At 44.9% G+C, this 19,143-nt stretch overlaps 1 protein-coding gene across 7 annotated transcripts in view; it reads left to right on the top strand.

Moving 5' to 3' along the window:
* LOC109423029 (uncharacterized) overlaps positions 1-19,143 on the top strand; it is a 46,740-nt gene that overhangs the window by 14,473 nt on the left and 13,124 nt on the right. For 5 of the 7 annotated variants that reach the window (XM_062845481.1, XM_062845483.1, XM_062845482.1 and 2 more), the window contains exons 2-3: positions 13,758-16,414; positions 16,553-17,821. In XM_062845481.1, the coding sequence (XP_062701465.1) occupies positions 13,955-16,414; positions 16,553-17,821 (3,729 nt within the window). In that variant the 5' untranslated portion in view covers positions 13,758-13,954. Of the gene's footprint in view, positions 1-6,651; positions 7,055-13,757; positions 16,415-16,552; positions 17,822-19,143 lie in introns of those variants that run through there. The other 2 variants (XM_062845484.1, XM_062845486.1) reach the window with 2 other exon arrangements.

Raw genomic sequence — 19,143 nt, 5'->3', positions numbered from 1 at the left:
TCTGTTCTTTCTTTCTGATTCATACGCAAGCAATGTTGTTGACGTCACTTTATCGGTGTTGTTGATGTCACTTTACTGATGGGCCAAGATTTGGGTACATAGTGAAAAAAATTTCCTCAATATTCGGCCCACATTTAGTTTGTAAAATAGCTATTATTCGTTGAAAACAAATATACAAGTTCAAAATAGCGTCCGTCAACGCATCAAATGTTCAGTTATCGAAAAGTCAATTCGAAATGTTCCAGAATCATGCCATTTGTGATCATGTGCAGGGTATAGACTAGAAATCCTCTACATAGAGATGAGCGGAAGTTACGTATGTCGATTCGGCAACGCTGTTTGTTTTGTTTACAACAGCTGCCAACACTTGCTACAAAGCAAGATGTTCAAACTTTGTGCGTGACTTCGTTGTGGTTCAAGTTGTTTTGTTTACATTTTCTAAATATGGTAGAAATTTCTTTCAAAATGTTGTTGAAATAGCGGAGCAATCGAAGAAATCTGAAATTTATTGCAAAAGGGTTACCCTAATCATATCGGCAGAAGTGAAGCAAGAAGTAGCAATGGATGTTTTTTCGACAAGTGCAGCAACAAAAGTGTCGTCATAAGCATGAGCTTTTGAAAGCAGAATCAATATTTTTTTATCTTTTTACTAAACTTACATATGCCACCAATTTCTCGATATTAAAAATAAATAATTTTAATTTATTTAGTTCCGATTGCAATACCGTTCAAACGACGCCTTCCTACGAACGATAAGCATGTTCATTTGGCTTACACTTTGACAGTTCTCTCTGCACGATTGGCTCACAATGGCTGCCTCCGCAGATCTCTATAATGTAGGATTACTAGTATAGACTATCCACTAAGCCGAAGAATCATGGCGTCCACAAAAGCTAAACAAAGTGACATTTTCATTCAATTTTAATGCTCCAAAGAGTTTAGCTGAAACTATTGAAACGAAATGTTACTGTTGTTTGGCGCAAAGCTTTTCCGATCTCCAGTTATGCGAGTTTGTTTGAGTTTTTGTTTACGTTAAGATAGGCCGACCGAGGGGACTATGCCAACAAAGCATCCCGATACCGTATTTGTCAAAAAAGAAATCAATGCTTAAACATCTTGTTTGACTCGATCGAATTTTCATTAGTGTCAAACTGATGTTGTATTTTGACTTCTTTCATTGAAAAATATTTGGCCCTGTGTCTTACAAGCTAAGCTGGTAATAGCGTGAGTATTCAGCAAAAACTGAGCCTAAAAAGTGTCAAGCTCGATTCCCAATATCTACTTTATTTCAAGGGGGTTCCGTTGTCTTTTAAGGTGAAACGGGACGCCGTGTTATTTTTCCTATCTTGCCTCTCTTTCTAACAATTTGCCTCGCTATTTTGAAGATGGTAATCTCGAGTTCTATCGCACTGAAGATGCTGAAAAACAATCAGCATATACACAGTGATAGGTTTTTGTTGCAAAATATGAAGTAGAATCTGAGATTACCATCTTTGTAGCAACAGAGCAATGGCGGATATTTCCCCGACCGTCCCGTCCGCCCTTAAATCATATTTATATTTCAAATTTATATATGCCTAGTTTACTGATGTCGCTCCTTCTTATATTGAAAAGCATTAACTGACGCAAAGCAGGCTTAGTGTTCTATGAACACTTTCACAGTTGTTACCTAAGTTTTCTATATTAATAATCATTTAGCAGAGTGGAGCAGTCACGAGAATACATTATTCCCAAAAAAGTAACGTAATTTTCATTACAAAATGATCATGTTCTCCCTCAACTTGATCTTGTTGGATACACGCGCGTTTACCGCTTCTGCGATACAGGGCACATGTTGTATGACAGTATAGCGAAGCTTGATGAAAACACGACAAAACAAAATTACAACACTTCTCCTAGTTCCGCTTCGTCGTTGGTTTGGTGAATCTATCTGCCGGTTTGCTAAAGGTTGGAATGTAGATGAGCTTGACTACGCCATTCTCAAGGTTCTTATGTACAAAATGATAGCGGATGCTAACATATTTTGTCCAGGGATTGTAGGATCCGTTGTTAGCAATGCTTATTGCTGTCCAAGTTGCTGACTGATTGTCGCAGAGAACTGACACCGGTCCAACGTTGTTGAATTCTGATCGAGGAATTCTCCACCACATGGCTTCTTGAATGCTTCGGTAAAGAGCCATATACTCCGCCTCGCAAGATGAAAGGGTCACTGTCGATTGCTTCTTCGCGTTCCAGGCTGTTGCTGCTCCCTGTAGCGTGAAAACATCTACGGCTATCAAGATCAATCAGCATTGCTATATCCTCGATTTTTCAAGTCTAACTCCGGAATCCGCTGGGTTGGCAATACTGTTCGCATTTTCCATTCCGAAGCGTCGCACGATCTCCTCAATATACGATACGCCTTCTTGTCCAAAAAAGCTTACCTTCACGTCGATTCCTCTTGATATCCGAATATGTACCTAGGCAATGAGTGGCCGGACCCAAGTCCTTCATCTTCAGGAATTGCTTAAGCTTTTTCTTCAATCGCTCATCATTCGTGAAAATCAGCAGGTCATCCACGTATACTGTTACGAAAAGCATTGTTTCTCCATCCAGCATCCAGTACAGACAGGTGTCAACTTGAGATCGTTGCAGGCCAAACTGTCGCAGGAATTGATCCAGCTGGCCGTTCCATACACGGCTTGATTGTTTGAGACCGTATAACGATTTCTTAAGCATGCAAACCTTCCCATGTGGAACTGTAAACCATCCATCTGGTCCACATCCAAATCGAGTCTCGTCACCACCGCCATCAAATACCGAATTGTGGAATACCGAACTACAGGTGCATACACTTCTTAGTAATCGATTCCGGGCTTTTGGGATCATCCCTTAACGACTAGCCGTGGCTTGTATCATTCTAAACGTCCATCAGGTCCTCGCTTGATTGTGCAAACGCATTTGTTCCGGATAGCCTTGCGTCCTTCGGGTAGATTCTTCAACGTCCACGTCTGGTTTTCACTCAACGAAGCCATCTCTTCTGGCATCGCCTTGATCTAGTATCCGCGATCAGGTCGCTGTATGTCCTCGTCGTAGCTCCATGGAACGTCTTCCGCAAGTATCTCTAAAATCATCATACTTGCCTGGGTATGTGCGCTCCCTACCGCTGCGCCTCAACCCTTGTTGACTCATTTCAACTGATCTAGATTGTTGCGGTGGGAGCGCGGGATCGGTACAGGCATCTTCAACGTCAATGGACGTCTCTAACGTATTGTTCCCAGAAGCTTCATCAGCGTCTTCGATACCATTTGGAACAGGATTAGCTGAAATTTCATCGGACATCACGACTTCTTTAACGAAAAGCTCCATGAATTGCACCGGAACGACGCCCTGAACACATTCTAAACTTGAACACTTTCCATCCTCCTTGATCACTATCATGTCGCGGCATACCGTGGGTACACAGTCATGGATCACTTAGTGGTATTTTTGACCTCCAAAATTCAATGAAAAATAAAATAAAACGAAAACTACGACTTTGAAAGCACCATTGGCTACGTTTTGATTCGAACTTTTGATTTCCGAACTATTTGAAGTACAATGGCAAGTCATTTTTGTGTAAAACAGGAATATTTTACTGTTTACAAAATGCCCTATTATGGATCAGTTCCATGGAGTTCCACATATTATGGATCAATTTGTGCCATATTATGGATCAACGCGTCATTACCCAAAATTCAAACCCCAAGATTAAATTCGCGTTGGTAAGGCTAAACTACATAGTGTCTTGATTATTTTATTGATGGAGTACCCGGTATTACAACAGAAATAAAAAGAAAACATAAAAAATCCCGAGTCCATGTACTTCGCAGATGGAACGCTACTAGGATTCAGTGATATTCTACATCTTAAGAATTATTCTTACCATTCAGCGTTTTACGAAACCTGATTTTCAAGGTTCTATGTTTTTAAACGATGCTTTTGACACACTAAGCTAAAAAAATGCATCAAGAGCGGTGAGCGGGGTGTAAATCTATATTTGTATAAAGTGATCCATAGTAGCGTCAAACGATCAGTTTCTGGGTCACATTATAGATCACTGTTGAAAGTCACATTATTTTAGTATTTTAATCCCATAATCAAGCAAAACTTCGATAAATGGATTGAAACATATCTTTTCCAAGGTGTACGAGCGGTTTTTATATCAAAATTGATGGATTTCGATACTTTTAGTGCTTACCACTGCAGGAGTAGCTTCTTATGGAATTCGGCTATTTTCTGACAGTTATGAGAAGACAACTCAACCGTTGCAATACAATGCATTGGATTTTCAGATTAAGCTCTTGTAAATCACTTTTTGTCTCAGAAAACAAATAGGATTATGCTACAAAAATTAATTTCGTGCCGAAATATATGTTTTGAGCTAGATATTCGACTTTAAACATCAAAGTGATCCGTTACTGTGTGTGATCCATAACTGTGTAGGAACGGTATCTCGAACGTTTTGCTTTCTGAACGGTACACTCGATATGGGCAGGTCTTTTGATGACGAATGCCGTCCTTCCCCAGCGCTCTCCGAAATTCGTTGGAAACGTATTCCTGTCCGTTGTTCGTCCTGGGAAAGAGTTATTTACCTGTTTGCCGTTCCGCCTTTCCTTGAAATAATTTGAATGCCGCCAATGCCTCGCTTTTTATCATCAGGAAATATACGGCCACTTTCTTGCTAGCGTCATCCACAAACGTGATAAAATATCGGCTGCCGCCGAAGGAAGAGCCTTCAACTGGTCCGCATGTATCGGAATGCGCTAACTCCAGCAGGTCAGATGGCCTGCAATCACTTTTCGGGAATGTTTTCTGAGTTTTCTTATCCATCAAACACGATGTACAACCGTCTACCTTTCCGCCTTGCTTCTATACCAAAAGCTTAATTTCGTTTGCCAGAAAAGTTCACTCCGGCTGGTTCACTCGGTACAGGCCGCCTTCTTCGCTACGGCTACCAGAAACGACCAGTTCACCATCCTCGTTCAAAACTTTGCATTAATCCGCTGTGAAGATCATGGTATGCCCACGCTTGCAGATCGCACTTACGGACAACAGGTTGCCAAATCCGGTATCTTCAGTACACCATGGACATCAATCGTACCTTCTGGAATCTACATCTCAACTGTACCTTTCGCCAACGCCTTCATGCTTCCGTTATTCGCGGTCCCGATATTTCTTCTGTAATTTTCTGATTCGGCCTGGCCATATGAAACGTCACTATCGAATCAAAATACAACGCTCCAACTTGAACATCGCCAATTGCAAAAGTTTCACAATCCGTTCGACATCGGTTTCGTTCTACTTGAAAACTTTTCCGGACAATACTAAATTACCGGCGTTTCCGCAATTACAGCACGTTTTCTCAGGCTTCTTCGTCACCAGCGTCTTCAACTTGGTCTGATTTGCGTTCCGCGTGTACAACGCTCCGTCGTTACCGTCATTACCACTTGCAGGCCCTCTTTCGAACTTCACATCTTGCAAGATCTTGGCTTTTAGCGCATCTGAGGTAAGGTTGGCTCCCGATGCTTTCAATCCCATGATAATCATTTTCGTAATGATCTGGCAGTCCCATCAACAGCAACGCCACCAACCACGAGTCGTCCACCTTGAATCCAATCGAAGCAAGCTTGTGGACGGTGCTCATCAGTTCGTTAACATATTGAACGAATAATCCAATCTTTCGCGTCAGCCCGGTATCTTGAAACGCTGTCGCTAACTTCTTCCATGCTTCTGCTGTATCTGTCGCAAAATTGAAACTTTCCAGACTGAGACAGATCGTCGCCAGCGCTCGCATCTTGCCGTCGTTTGGTACGACTTCGCCTTTCACCGGTTCAACCACACTCCAACTTCCTTCTCGAATCAAAATCATCCTCATCGCAAATGCCCACGTCGAACAGTTCTCGCGCCCCTTCAGCTTCTCTAGAGCCGGTATCGCCACAGATCCGGTCGTTACTCGAACGCTTCTTGCTTCGCTACGACTTCCGTTTCTGCCGCCGTGCTGAATTCCAGAACTTCGTCCATTCGCTGGCATCTTGCTTTTCTGATGATCTTCCGGTTACGGTCTGGGCCCATAACCTATAGCAGAGCTTGATAAAAACACGTACTTCTGGATTGATTGTTGGAATGGGAATGAAAATTTATTACAAATCAACAACTTAGGTATCTATGATCGTTGCGTAGCTAGTTTCAGTCGCGGGTTACTACTATACATCAGACAGTTTCAACGTTTTAATTCATTAGCTTTCTTCCTGTGACACTTGTGTAAATGCAGAGGTGATCCTGGTAGGTTTGTAGGATTCACCGTGGTCCATGCAAACATTTAATCGCTTACAAAAGTTTTTACGTGACGAAAAATGGGGAAATATGTTACTTAGTATGCGAATGAACCATGTAGTAGAAAGCACTCTTTCTTGGTTATTACCTCGAAATGTAGAGTAAGCTTGCTTTTAGAGCGCTGTTTTGAAAATAGGTACAACCTACAACTTCGCACTATATAAATTTAGATGTTTTGGCACAATGTTGTAATTATAAAATAATTATAAAATTTAAACAAATTACTCTTATCGCTGAAATTTTGATCATCTAACATAGAATAAATCCCGTTCTACATACTTGGTTTCCCAGTCTACCACGCTGCCGTTCTGGGGGTTGGTGTGGAAAATACAACGACAGAAAGTACCTCCAAACATTTCGTGCCGTGACCGCGGAGAAATTGAGTACTTACCGTCGTCGTCGCTGGGTCAGAAGATACGTGCGCCTTGCTTTTACTCTCGATGCTGTCGCTGGCTGTGCTCTCCGTACTCTTGCTTGTACTTTTGTGAGTGGCACTGTGTGGAAGCATATCGCTTTCATTCCATCATCGTTGTCGGCCGTCATCGAAGTCGTCCTGAAGCAGCAGCAGTTCGAGTTGGTGTTAAATTCATAAAATTTAGTGAATGATGCTGTAAACATCATTAGTTCATTGAGACCTACTTGCCTAAACATGCAAAGTGTGCAGTTTCTGTGGTGCGATGTCCGCACGGTTGAAGAAAAGGTGACTGGAAAAACAGCATTTTCGAGATATATTGATTATTGATTGTGGTCCTCTGGTGTATACTGTTGCTGCTGTTGATAGCAAGTCCCGAAAAAGTGCGAACAGCGAACGGAGATGTGTACTTTTCTCTTCTCTTGGTTCCGTCCGGCAGATATAGCGTTGTAGCAACCAAGTGTCACCGACGACGATGACTACGACGCGGATGCATAAGTGATGCCGTGCACCGTCAATACGAGTTTACGGAAAACGATAGCTACCCATCCTTGGGAAGTAATTCATACCGCCGAGAGTATAGTATACCTAGTTCTCGGAATGTGGAATCCGAGAACGGGTACAGAAGATCAATAGATGCACACTAAAAAAGTTTACATAGATTCTTTCATTTTTTGCATCTGCAAGTGCGAAATAATTATAAAAAAGCGTTCTCTAAAATCGACGACCTTTTTTGAACGATCCTGAGATTCACTGCAAATCCATTTTTGTGTAATGTAACAAATTGTTTAAGTTCACATTTGTGTTATTTTGGATAAAACTGCAATAACGTTTGTACGAGGAGCTCCAATGGTATCATTGTCGCATTTGCCACATTTTAAAGTCCGTTGAATTCTAAGAGTTTCTTAGAATTATTATAACAAAATTAGTCTTCAAACTATTTCTTGAGCGTAGACCTCCAGTGTATTATCATCAAGGAAGCCGATGAGGGCCGTGATCACCAGGAATTTTAACCTCAACACCTCGTCGTACATGACATTCCATATCAACGGACCCAAGATGGAACCTTGCGGAACTCCTGAGGTTATGTAAAAGGACTTCCGACCCGCCGCTGCATTGTTTACTAGCACTCGATTTCGGAAGTAGCTTCCGAGAACCTTATACAAGCAGCCAAAATACAGGAATGAATCGGAAGTAGCCGCCCAACTGACACTGTTGAACGCATTTCTTACAAAGAGGATCACTATAGCGAATTTCCCTCCTCTGACGTTGGAGCATTGGCGTAAATAGGGGGTGGCCAGGGGGGGGCCTGGCCCCCTCCAGAATAATCCATTTCGGAAAAAAAATCACGCAATTCAGGCGAAAAGTATCTTTTCAGTATAAAAAATCTATATCGACATGGCCTTGGCCCCCCCTAGAGCTATGACCTAGTTACGCCAATGCGTTGGAGAGAAGCTAAATAGCGTCTACGGTCGACCTCGCCTTCCGGAAGCCGAACTAGATGCTCAAGAGACCATCTACATCCTCTATATACCTCAACATTCTGTTGAGGATGATTCTACTTCGTTGAAGTATGATGTCCTCCACCTACGAGGGTTTGCCTTGGCCTAGTCGCCCCTTCCGCCACCCGGGCGCTGCATGCTGTTATTGTAGCCGATACTGCCTGGTATAACGATCATCTACCCTCCAGTTCGAACTATTTGTTATGCCAGGACAATATAAAATAACGTCGATGATCGACTCTGGTCCGTTCCGGCTAAAAGTACCGGGATTAGCCAGATTTGCAGCTATCATGGCCAATGCTTCTATCAAGATCTTTGTTTTTATAGAATGAGGAAATCTGATGATCAGATAGGTACCCAAGAGGTGGGTTCTAGGGAGTCGACCCACTAAAACCTCATTATCTCTTCCTTACCTTCGCGCTACGCTCGTTAGGGATGACTTCGAGAAGGTAGGGGGGACCGTACATGAGTACTCTCTATTGGTAAGCGTTCCACCAGCTATCGCCTTGAGTTCCCAGTCAACCAGTCGTCGTATAAGATGTTGTATAAGATGTTAAAGTGGAGGCGATATACGTACATTTTACATGCGCCTAAATGGAGGCATGCACGCATATGGCCTCCACATTAATCATCTTATTCAACATCTTATACGATGACTGGTTGTCTGGGTTGCCCTCGCTACCCTGGCAGATGGGGTCCTGGCTAGTAGTACTATAAACCAGGCTTGCTATTTGGTGAAAACATTCGCGAAATGATGCGATTCGCTCTCGCCAACGAATACGTTTTCACCCTTCCTCGCTTTATCAAACCAACCTCCCGTACGAATAGCACACGAATAGACTCGACGCTGGTCAGCATTTTTGGCTGCTCCGTTTCGCCGTTGAGCTGTTGCGTTCCAGCCAAGCCTGTCTTTTCATCGCTTACGATGCTTTTCGATCAGCTTATCGCGATGCATCGTAGGCTGGAAACGTTATTGGTGTGGTGTCGGTACATGCGAACGTTGCTTCTGTGTGCGTGTCGAGCGTTCGTGCCGTAGTTTCTAAAACCAACCCATTCGGTGTTGTTCGGCTGTTCGGGTGAGCATGTGGCGGCACTGACAGATGTGTGCGAAATCGTTTGTGAGTTATGCCTGGTTTACATTGTTCAACTGAAACGAACATTTCACTTGTCAACTTCTCAAAGATGTTCAATCCAATGGAATGATGTGTTTAGACTGAGCAAATGACTTGAGTGTTCACTTGAATGCTCTTGAATGCATCTCAGTTGAAGCAAGTGTTTACATTGCTCAACTCGTGCGGAGCGTAAGCAAACTGAATTGAATAAATCTCACTGACAGATGACTTGAATTCAGCTCACATGAATCGCGGGTTTAGACGGGGCAAGTGAGACGATTTCGTTTGACTTGAATGAAAAAGTTCAACATGTTCAACTTTCGTTCAAGTCAAGTGAGTTGCTCATGTGAGATGAATGGTGGTGTTTACACGTTCAATTCGCATTCAATTGGGCATTTTCCATTGACTTGAATCAAGTCACTTGCACTGTCTAAACCAGGCATAGACAGTAGTAGTAGTGATTCCGGTACTCGCTGTTCTAGCTCTGAAATAACCGCGAATTTCACGTTTTCCGAAAAGTTGAAAACCACCAAAATTGCTTCTTATCGATAATTTCACGGTCCATTATCGATTAAGAGTGAAATACGACGGGAGAAACGACGATGAATTCGAAGTCGACGGTTTGTGCAAAAGAAGTTCTTTGCAAGAGTTGCGGCATTTGCATTTATAATGCAGAGCTCGGCTTATACGTTGTATGTGCTGGTCCGTGTAAGAGCTCACATCACATCTCCTGCATTGGTATGAGTCGAGAAAGGCGTAAAGCAATATCGCAGGACGTTGTATGGATCTGCGAAGAATGTTTTCCTGCTTTCAACGAATGGTGCAATTCTGACAGCAATGTGGAACAAGATACGCCACCGTCACTTGATTCGACGACAATAAAATCTGAAATAACCGAGCTGAAGTCACAAGTTTCGACTATAATCGAAACTCTTCGACAAATGTCAACGCAAACGTCTGCTCCTGTAACGACGAATTTGTTTCACTCTACTCCGAATACATCATATGAGCCGATGAATGGATCATATACAAACACGGGAGATACGGAACGCGATCAAGTTGTGCAGTGTACAATGGAGAAGCCGACTGGGGATGACCGTCTGTTTAATTTGTTTCTATCGAATATCGACAGTGCTGCTACTGAAGACGACGTTCAAACAATGGTGCGTAAATGCCTTGGTGTCCCGTCTGAAGACTGCGTGAAAGCTGTGAAATTGATTTCTAGTCGGATGGATTGTAGTCTATTTGACTATGTATCATTCAAAATTGTTTTAAAATGGAAATTTAAGGACCTTGCCATGCTTGCATCCACCTGGCCGGACGGAATAAAATACCGCGAATTCTATTGCCGTTCAACTTGGAAACCACGAACTGTTTGTTAGTAGTTAAGCAAAAATATGTAGAACTGTTTCGTGCTTTGAGTGAAAATTATGAATTGTTGGAGCTGTAGTGTGATGCATCTGTGTTGTTTGTTGATTTACTGTTTATTTTCATGCTGATGTTTATTGTATATTTGTTGTTATGTGCTAGGAGCTCGAAGTATGTTATAATGTAGTTTTAGTTTGTAAGTTACTTTAAATCAATCAGTCTGTGCGGCATTGTATGCCGAAGACGAAGGAAATAAATAAAATAAAATAAATTACATCATGTTCATTTTGCCACTTCTTTGCTTCTGGTCATCGCTGAGCAGTGTACAGTTCAATCGCAAGCGATAAAAACACAATTGATAAGTCGATTGAGCATTTGTGAGGTGATAATTTGCATCAGTGCTATAAACTACACGCTGGACTCAATCTCCTGGAAGAAGAGGAAGGCCAACTAGTTCAAGTACGATTCGGGAGACCGTGGAAGTAACGGAATCCCACTTGTCCGTCTCCGTACACATCCTTTCAACAATGTTGTCCGGAGTGATTCTCTACCGCATATCTCCTGCATACTCCACTATGCTGATTGCGTACGCTGCTGTCAGTTTTACTTGCTCTATCGGCTCGCTGTATATTGTCAGATTTCTTGAAACGTAAACACCGCGCGGTCGTTGAAATGTTTCAAAAAGGGGCTTTGCACAAAAGTTCACGCGGTCTTTCGTTTTCGAAAGGAACAGCCGCACCGCAGGAAACGCCGCAATGTTATTTCCCATAAGGATGAAGTAAACAGGGAGTGAAAACCGCGGCTGTACCTTTCAGAAGCGATAGGCCGCGTGCACTTTTGTGCAAATCCCTCAATACCACGAGGGTAATGTCATCGGTACAGTCAACCCGCTTTACACCCGGTGGAAATGTGAGCACCCAATTCTGGAAGTAGCTCTCCAGTATCCGGAATTCCAAGGTCATGTATGGCGCTCTCGATGCTGGCCCAGTTCGCTTCCCTTGGAGCGCTACCTCGGCCGTTTTATTTACAGCCTCAATATCGTCGATCGACCCTTCCGCAGGCCGAATTGGTTATCCGAGAGCCCTGAGTCATCTGGTTTCTCGGTATAACTTCGACAGAATGATCCGCTCCAACAGTTTTCCGGCGTTGTTCAGAAGGCAGATAAGTCTGAATGCCGAAGGGTTGCCAGGTGGCTTCCCTGGTTTGGGCAGTAGAACCGATCTTTGCCTTTTCCACCTCTCCGGAAATTCACCTCTGTCTAGGCACATCTGCATAGTCATTCTGAACATGTCTGGGCTAGCTTCGATGGTCGTCTTCATGGCTACGGATGGAATATCGTCCGGATCCGGAGCCTTGTTCAACTTGAGCGACTTCGCTATTGCAATGACCTCGTCGTTCGTAACCGGGGCGAATGACTTGTGTCCTGTGGGATGTGACCATCCCACTTTTGGCTTCCCTACTCTAACGGACTTATTCACTTCCGCCACAGGTCGCTGTACCAAGGCGTCCTGTGTCCCTGCCGGGCCCTTCCGTAGCCGAACGCCCTCGCTGTATCTTGACACTCGCCAAGAATCTCTTACGCCATACTTTTGTAGATGTCGCCCTTACGTTTTTGTCTGTTACTGCTACGAATATGTCTGTTACTGCTCACGCCAGCTCCTAGAATCACGAGATTGGCGCCGTTCCACATCGCCTTCAGGACTTCCAATTATTTAGGCTCTTCAGTCTTGACGATGAGCGTGTCACCCTTCTGGCGCTTGGCATCTGCCCTCCTACGCTGCTGTTGTCCCTACGCTCCTACGGTTTCTGCTTCTCCCGCTCTACTTTGGTTCAGAGGGGCGTCCCCCCTGATCCGCCCTACTTTGTGGTTGCTGAGGGTCTAACAATGGTCGTAATTCCCTATTCCCTTCGATCCGGGACGAGTCTTTTCCGATCTATCCTTCCTAGCTGTCCGGGACGCCTGGCCGGGGTCCGATTTCGAGGTTAATAACCGCCTAGCCTTGCAGGCATCGCTTGGTAGGTAGCTCCCCACTTGACGGGTGCCTTACACGCTTCTGCGCAGCTTCCTACTCCTCCTTCTGCTGTTCTTAAAGAAGAAAAGCTACCCCATTTCTTAAGAGGGGTTAACCTTTCCACTACCGCTGTTTCTGCTGCCACTAGTTTCTTGATTATATGTGCTCATTTTTAATGATGAGGAATTCCCCGCCATTATATGTGCTCATTTTTTAATCCCATGAGTTGCACTGGAAAAGAGTCCACTACGCCAGATCCCTGCATTACTGTACGAGGTGCCCCACAGGCGCTGATCGAGCATTTTTCGATCACTCATTCCTCGGCACGGGTCGTTTTACACCTTCAATTGGGGTTACTTACCCCGTTTTGTGGACTCTTAGCAGCGAAATAGGTTATCAGCACTGGCGTTGTCCATAAGCTACGTAGACTCATTTTGGCCATTTCGTACCATGTCTCGGACACTCCCATCCCCCCTCGTAAACTGTTGTCCATACAAAATTTTCGACCGTTGCCCTCAGTTGAAGTTTGACCAGTTGCCTTTAGTTATTTTTGAACAAATTAATATCATCCCTCACTAAGTATAAATGATTTTCATCGTTACTGCGCTGAGGTATCCAAATCATTCGTTTCACAGTCTTGAACCTCGGTAATACTTCTTTGAATTCTTCTTAGAATGGGTAGAAATTGTAGGTTTTATAGATTAACATGTGTCCAGTGGAGAGGTCGCCAGACCGGTGCGGTGTTAGACAATGTCTCACAGTAACAGGACATGCTTCCAAGCCAAACGAGAATAATCATGAACCTCCCAACATCCATCTGTTACCGGTTGTATGTGTCCGCAATAATGTTGTTTTCTACATTCGCTCCTGGTGGCCAGTCTACAAAAATGTGCCGAAAAATCGCTGTCAGCTTGCTTGGTACACCTCTCGACTCACCTGCAACGCACTTCAACTTATTAATACAAAACTTTAACAACATTTTCTTGTATTCTTCCAGACAATGACCGGTGCCAATAGGCACTGTTTGTGATGAAGCAGAAGCTCGTTGTGTCCCATTCGCTAACCAGAGAAGCGTCGCATAAAGATTGACATACATCCCCACAATATCCCCGTACCGCAGCTGTTCTATATGTGCGCAGAGTTACTTACGGTTTAGCCAGTAGGAGCAACATAATACACCAATCGGTTGCCACGATGGCGCTAATCGAATGTCCTGTATGTACCCTTTACCTCCGGGCCGATATGAGCCTGGAGGAACATCTTGGTACGCATCCAACCGACAAGGTGATCAAAGCTTTGGTGACCATGGCTACCAAAGTGCAAACACCAACTCCATCAGCACCTGCCAGCACAGCAGCCAGCCCAGTCGCCCACCACAGCAGCACAGCGTCACCCATGGAGCTGGCAATGATGGCGGTTGCTTCCGGCTCACGACCCCGCACACCTCCGAATGCCCTAATGTATCACACCGGTGGGTATGAGCCAATGAAGCAGGCAGCTCCGCCTCCTCCACCACCCCCACCTCCGGCACCACAAATGGTGCAGAATTCCGCTGTTCCAACGGCAATAACGGTTGTCAAAGCTTCCGATATGGGCTATCCGATCAACAATGTCATGATCGTCAAAAGTTGCAGTACGAAATATGTTCAACAAATACCGCAAACTGGTAATAGTGGGCTTGGGTCATCATCCGGAACGGCGACAATTTACCCCTCAAGTTCACTTGACGGGCGAAACGTATTCATAGAGCATGATCGAGGAGGGAGTGGCCATTTGGTGTCGCGGCGGCAAGTTGCACCACCACCATCGTTCTATCCTCGTTACACCAACGAGCGCTACTCAGGTCCTCCTCCTCCCTATAGTACTGCAATCACTTCCACGATCTCTGCCAACTCTCAGCTACAACAAGCTTCGATGACAGCGCATGCTCCAAAGTATGAACATAAAACGACCTTACAATCACAGCAGTCTAGTTTCTGTTCGAATACTTCATCGCAGTCGGCCATTGTAGGACATGTAACAGCCACGCCTACTATGACTCAGCATCAGCAGCAGCAAATATATCAGGCTCATCCTCCTCCACCGCCTGCACTGGAAATACAACAGCCAGCGGTCGCAATCCACCAACCAAATCAGCAACTACAGCTACAAACCACCAACTTCAAACATCAAAATATGCTGCAAGCTCAGTACACGGAAAAAGAAGATGGGAACTTCTTGGTCACCGAAAACCCCAAGAAGGTCGTAGAGTATACGGAGAACGACGAGGGTGACTTCATGGTGATCGAAAAGATTGTCAAGTCTCCACCGAGGATCGTTCAAATTGACGAAGAAATGCCAGAAGAAGCATCGACATCTAAATCCTGTGACCAGCTGGAAAAGATTGACGACCTAAGTAAAGAATACGCAGTGACGATCGACGATGACGAATCGTATGAAGAAGCAAGCAAAGAGGATCAATCGGAAGAGAACACAATCGAGATTATCGAGAACGAGGACGGAACATTTGACGACAATCGCGGGAGCTTCAGTGTCAAAGAAATGCCCAAGCCGATGCTCATCAGTAGCATCGGCAGTTCGAAAAAGTGCAATAAGTTTAACTTGATTGTCGATACATCGCCACACGGTGCCGTCGGGGCGTCTTCGAGTGGGATGGTCACGCCAAGAAAGCGACCGACCAGTGGTTTGAAGGTGCTGAGCAACGTGAAGGTGACGACTGATCTGTCGCAAGGCATCAAGGATATTATTTTGAATCTGAACAGCAAAAACAAAGCAACCAATGTCACCGGAAGCAATGGAAGTGGTTGTTCCACCAGTACTGGGGAAGGAACGCCTACTTCGCTTATCGCAGGAACGAAACCAACCGCTGTAATAAACAACAATTGCCAAAACGAGCTTATCATTAATGCCGGCAGCAATATGCCTCCGATTGATCTCAACAATGTCAACGACATAGAAATAATTAACGACGACGAGGAAGAAAATCGGTCCGATGAGGAGGAAGAGTGCTACGTAGGTTCCATGGAAGTGAAAGCGGCAACCAGTGATGCTTTCCGCTTAGACAAAGATACACTGGAAGCTGGTCCTTCTCATAGTGCTTCCCGGACGACACCAACTCCCTCGGTGATAACCAGTGTCATCCGAATGACTCCTCACTCATCGCCGGTGGTCGTTCCGTTAGCCTCACCTCAACCAACCAACGTAGTGCAACCTCAAATAAGTCCCAACTTTGACCCCATAGAGACAATGCATCATATTGAGACTGCGCCAAACAATACCGAAACTCATGTCCCTGAAAGTTCGTGTGTAGAAAACACCGTGAAACAGCCACCGCCACCGCAGTTAACGAGAAAGCCTCCCCAAACAACCGGCGGTTGCTCCTCTGGACATCTCCTGTTCAATAAACCTCCGAAGAAATTGACCGTAAAACTGAAAACTCCACTTCCACCGGCGCCTCCACCGACCCCTCCTCTTGTCGCCCCGGGTGGATTTGCGGCTGTGGTACCGAAAACGGAACACATTGCTAGCGGTGATTCCATGGAATATCAGGAATCTCATCGGAACGACTTTTTGAATCAAGATGCTGACTCGGAAGTTCTATCGGCGATAGCTGAGGAAACCAAGTACGCAATTCCACAGCACGATCAATCAGAGGTAAGTTTTTCTTTTGTTGAAATGGCATCCTTGAGGTTTTATTCATCATGTTATTTAGATACAAATTTTGGTTATGGATGCTTCTATTATCTACTACTTACTCAGAGATCTAACCAACGCATATCATATTTTCTCCAGCAGATACCCATCCCATCCGCTGATGACGGAAAGCCTTCCTCGTCAAATACGAGTTTAAATGCGCCTTCGTCTTCAAACACGTTCACAACGTATATCACCACTAAAATAGAGAACGATGCTCAAGTCACGGAATCGGTAGTTTTCAGCCAGTCTTCGTTAACTAGTGACAGCACCAACTGCAGTAAGTCCGTACCAAGCCCAGTTTCGTTGAATCCGAATGAGGGACATCATTCGAGTCAGGACGCGACAACCACCGGCCTTCCGGTAGTGACCACGCAGGAGATTGTTCAAACGACCACCACAACCACCACCGAAGTCGAATGCTATAACATAACCTTCATCGATGACGACGAAGGAGGTATTCTGAATGATCTTCCGGGTAGTTCGAGATCCGTAGCGATACACGATGTAATTGCGCAAAATTTGGAAATTAGTAACGATAATTGTACCACCACTACCATTGTGAAACAAGACGAGGAAGTCGAGCAGAAAGCCGACTGCAATGACAGTAAGATAGAGATCACTGAAATTTATGCATTATCACCAGTTAGTGCTGGGCAAATCCCGAGTGACACCGAAAACTTACAACCGACGTGTGCCCCCGAAGAATTTGAACCGACGGAGCTGAAAAGTTGCATAAAAATTGAGAAAATCGAGAAGCTGGCACAAAATGAAGAAGAATTATCAAACGATGAACATAGGAAAGAAGAAACTGAACATAAGATAGCTAAAATTGAACCCTCGTTGCATGTATCTAGCAGTAGTATTTACCAGAACGATCAAAAAGACCTGCTCGAAGCTGGACCTTCGAGAGACATCAAAACCGCTGCGGACAGTAACGACAGTGGCAGCGGTAGCGGCAACAATGCCGAAAATATCGAACCAACATTCCTAGAGTACAATGAGGAGTACGATGAGTATGTTCCGGTCAGCGGTTACATCCCGCAGGAGCAGATTCCTCTGTCGTGGGTGCAAAAGTTCAGCCCCCAGTATACTCCATTCGACGATCAGAACTCCTACATGGATTTGGATATGTGCAGCAGCAAGACCAATTCCAACAGCGTCGGGGAGAACACCACGGCCAGCAGTAGGGGTAGCGGCAGTGGCGGCAGCGGCGGAAGTCACGGCAGCCATCGCATCGTCGACAACAGTATGGATCGGGCACCGTCGGCCGAGAGTTTGAACATTCGGACCGACGAGAAAATGCCCGCCAAAGGGGAAATTTCCGAACAGGAAAGCAATGGGGATATGGAGCTGTCCTGGAATAGGGTAAGTGTTCATTTTTTGTTTCATGTAAGCTAAACAGAAACGCAACTATTTACCGTGACCGCGCCTAATTTCAATCAGCTAGGGTAGAAGCTTTAGTTTTGGCCATAGTGCGGTATTCTGCCTGTTGCTATCTAAATCGGCATACATTTATTTTTTACTAGTAGATCCTAATATAATATGATGTATCAAATAGTGTCAAGTACAGTTATAGTCATTAAATCCTTGCGACATCAAAAATTTCCCTGACCGTAATCAGACTAACAGAGGCTAAATCATCCAGATTCATGCCCCAGTGGAGGAAGACAAGACATTTTAAAATTAGCAAAACAAAGTTGATTTAACAATCTAACCTTGAAGAAAGTCCACTCTCCGGACCGAAACGTCGGCAAAGATTTGAAAGTAATCGATGGCTTTGACCACTTTTTTTTCTAAGCAGTGTGGAGATAATCTGCTCAACAGACACCTTAACAGGGAGGTCCAGGTGGTATGGGGGTAGGGACCGTACTCTACAACCAAAGTAGAAGCCAGGACTACCATTTCCCCGATCACTGATCACGGTTTGGGGAGTTCACCAAGGTAGAGCATGCTGGCGCTTAGCCAGTTTCCCGAATGGTTCTTACCACTCCCTTTGTTCTCCGAAAGCGGGCAGGGTGAACCACCACGCCCGCGTTCAATTGTTCTGCAAGCTTCAAGAAGTGATACTCGCGTGCAACGCGGTCTAACCTGCTAGAGGCTTAGGCCCTATCAGTTAGCACCAGAAGGAGTTACTGACTGTGGGACCTCCACCTACCCGGCCCTTACCGGGGACCTCTTCCAACCGCGGGCTCGGATTCAACCCAGTAGGCCGACGCCACGACAGCAATAGTACCACGATGTTCTCCCCGCATCTCCAAACGCAGGAGCTTCGGGTAATTTTCCCGCCTTTGATTATAGTACCAAGTTCTGGTGCTTCCAAACCTCTGGGAAAACTTCGTTGCCGTTACCGGCGGGACTCACTATGGGTCCGCTATGATGGCGATATACGTCCCCCACTCAGAAACCGCCTGACAAAGCAGTTGCTGAGCTGCGTCGCAGTGGTTTATGTTCAGCTGCATTAAGTGCACTGTGATTTGTTCACAACGACTTTCTTGAATTCCAGGCACCTTGGACCACCCGTTAAATGCCTGTTGCTCAAGGATTTCCCGGTACAGATTAGACAAACGGTTGGACTCTTGCAGAGTTGAGCCTTCTTCGGCGCCGCATCTCCCACACAGTTTGCTCCTGTCAGGGCCATTGCAGTCCCATACTGCAGATGACATACTGGCCAGCCCACCTTGATCTTC

This window comes from Aedes albopictus, chromosome 1, assembly GCF_035046485.1.
Source record: "Aedes albopictus strain Foshan chromosome 1, AalbF5, whole genome shotgun sequence".
NCBI classification, from domain to species: Eukaryota; Metazoa; Arthropoda; class Insecta; order Diptera; family Culicidae; genus Aedes; species Aedes albopictus.
This window is presented reverse-complemented; position numbering and strand designations above follow the sequence as displayed.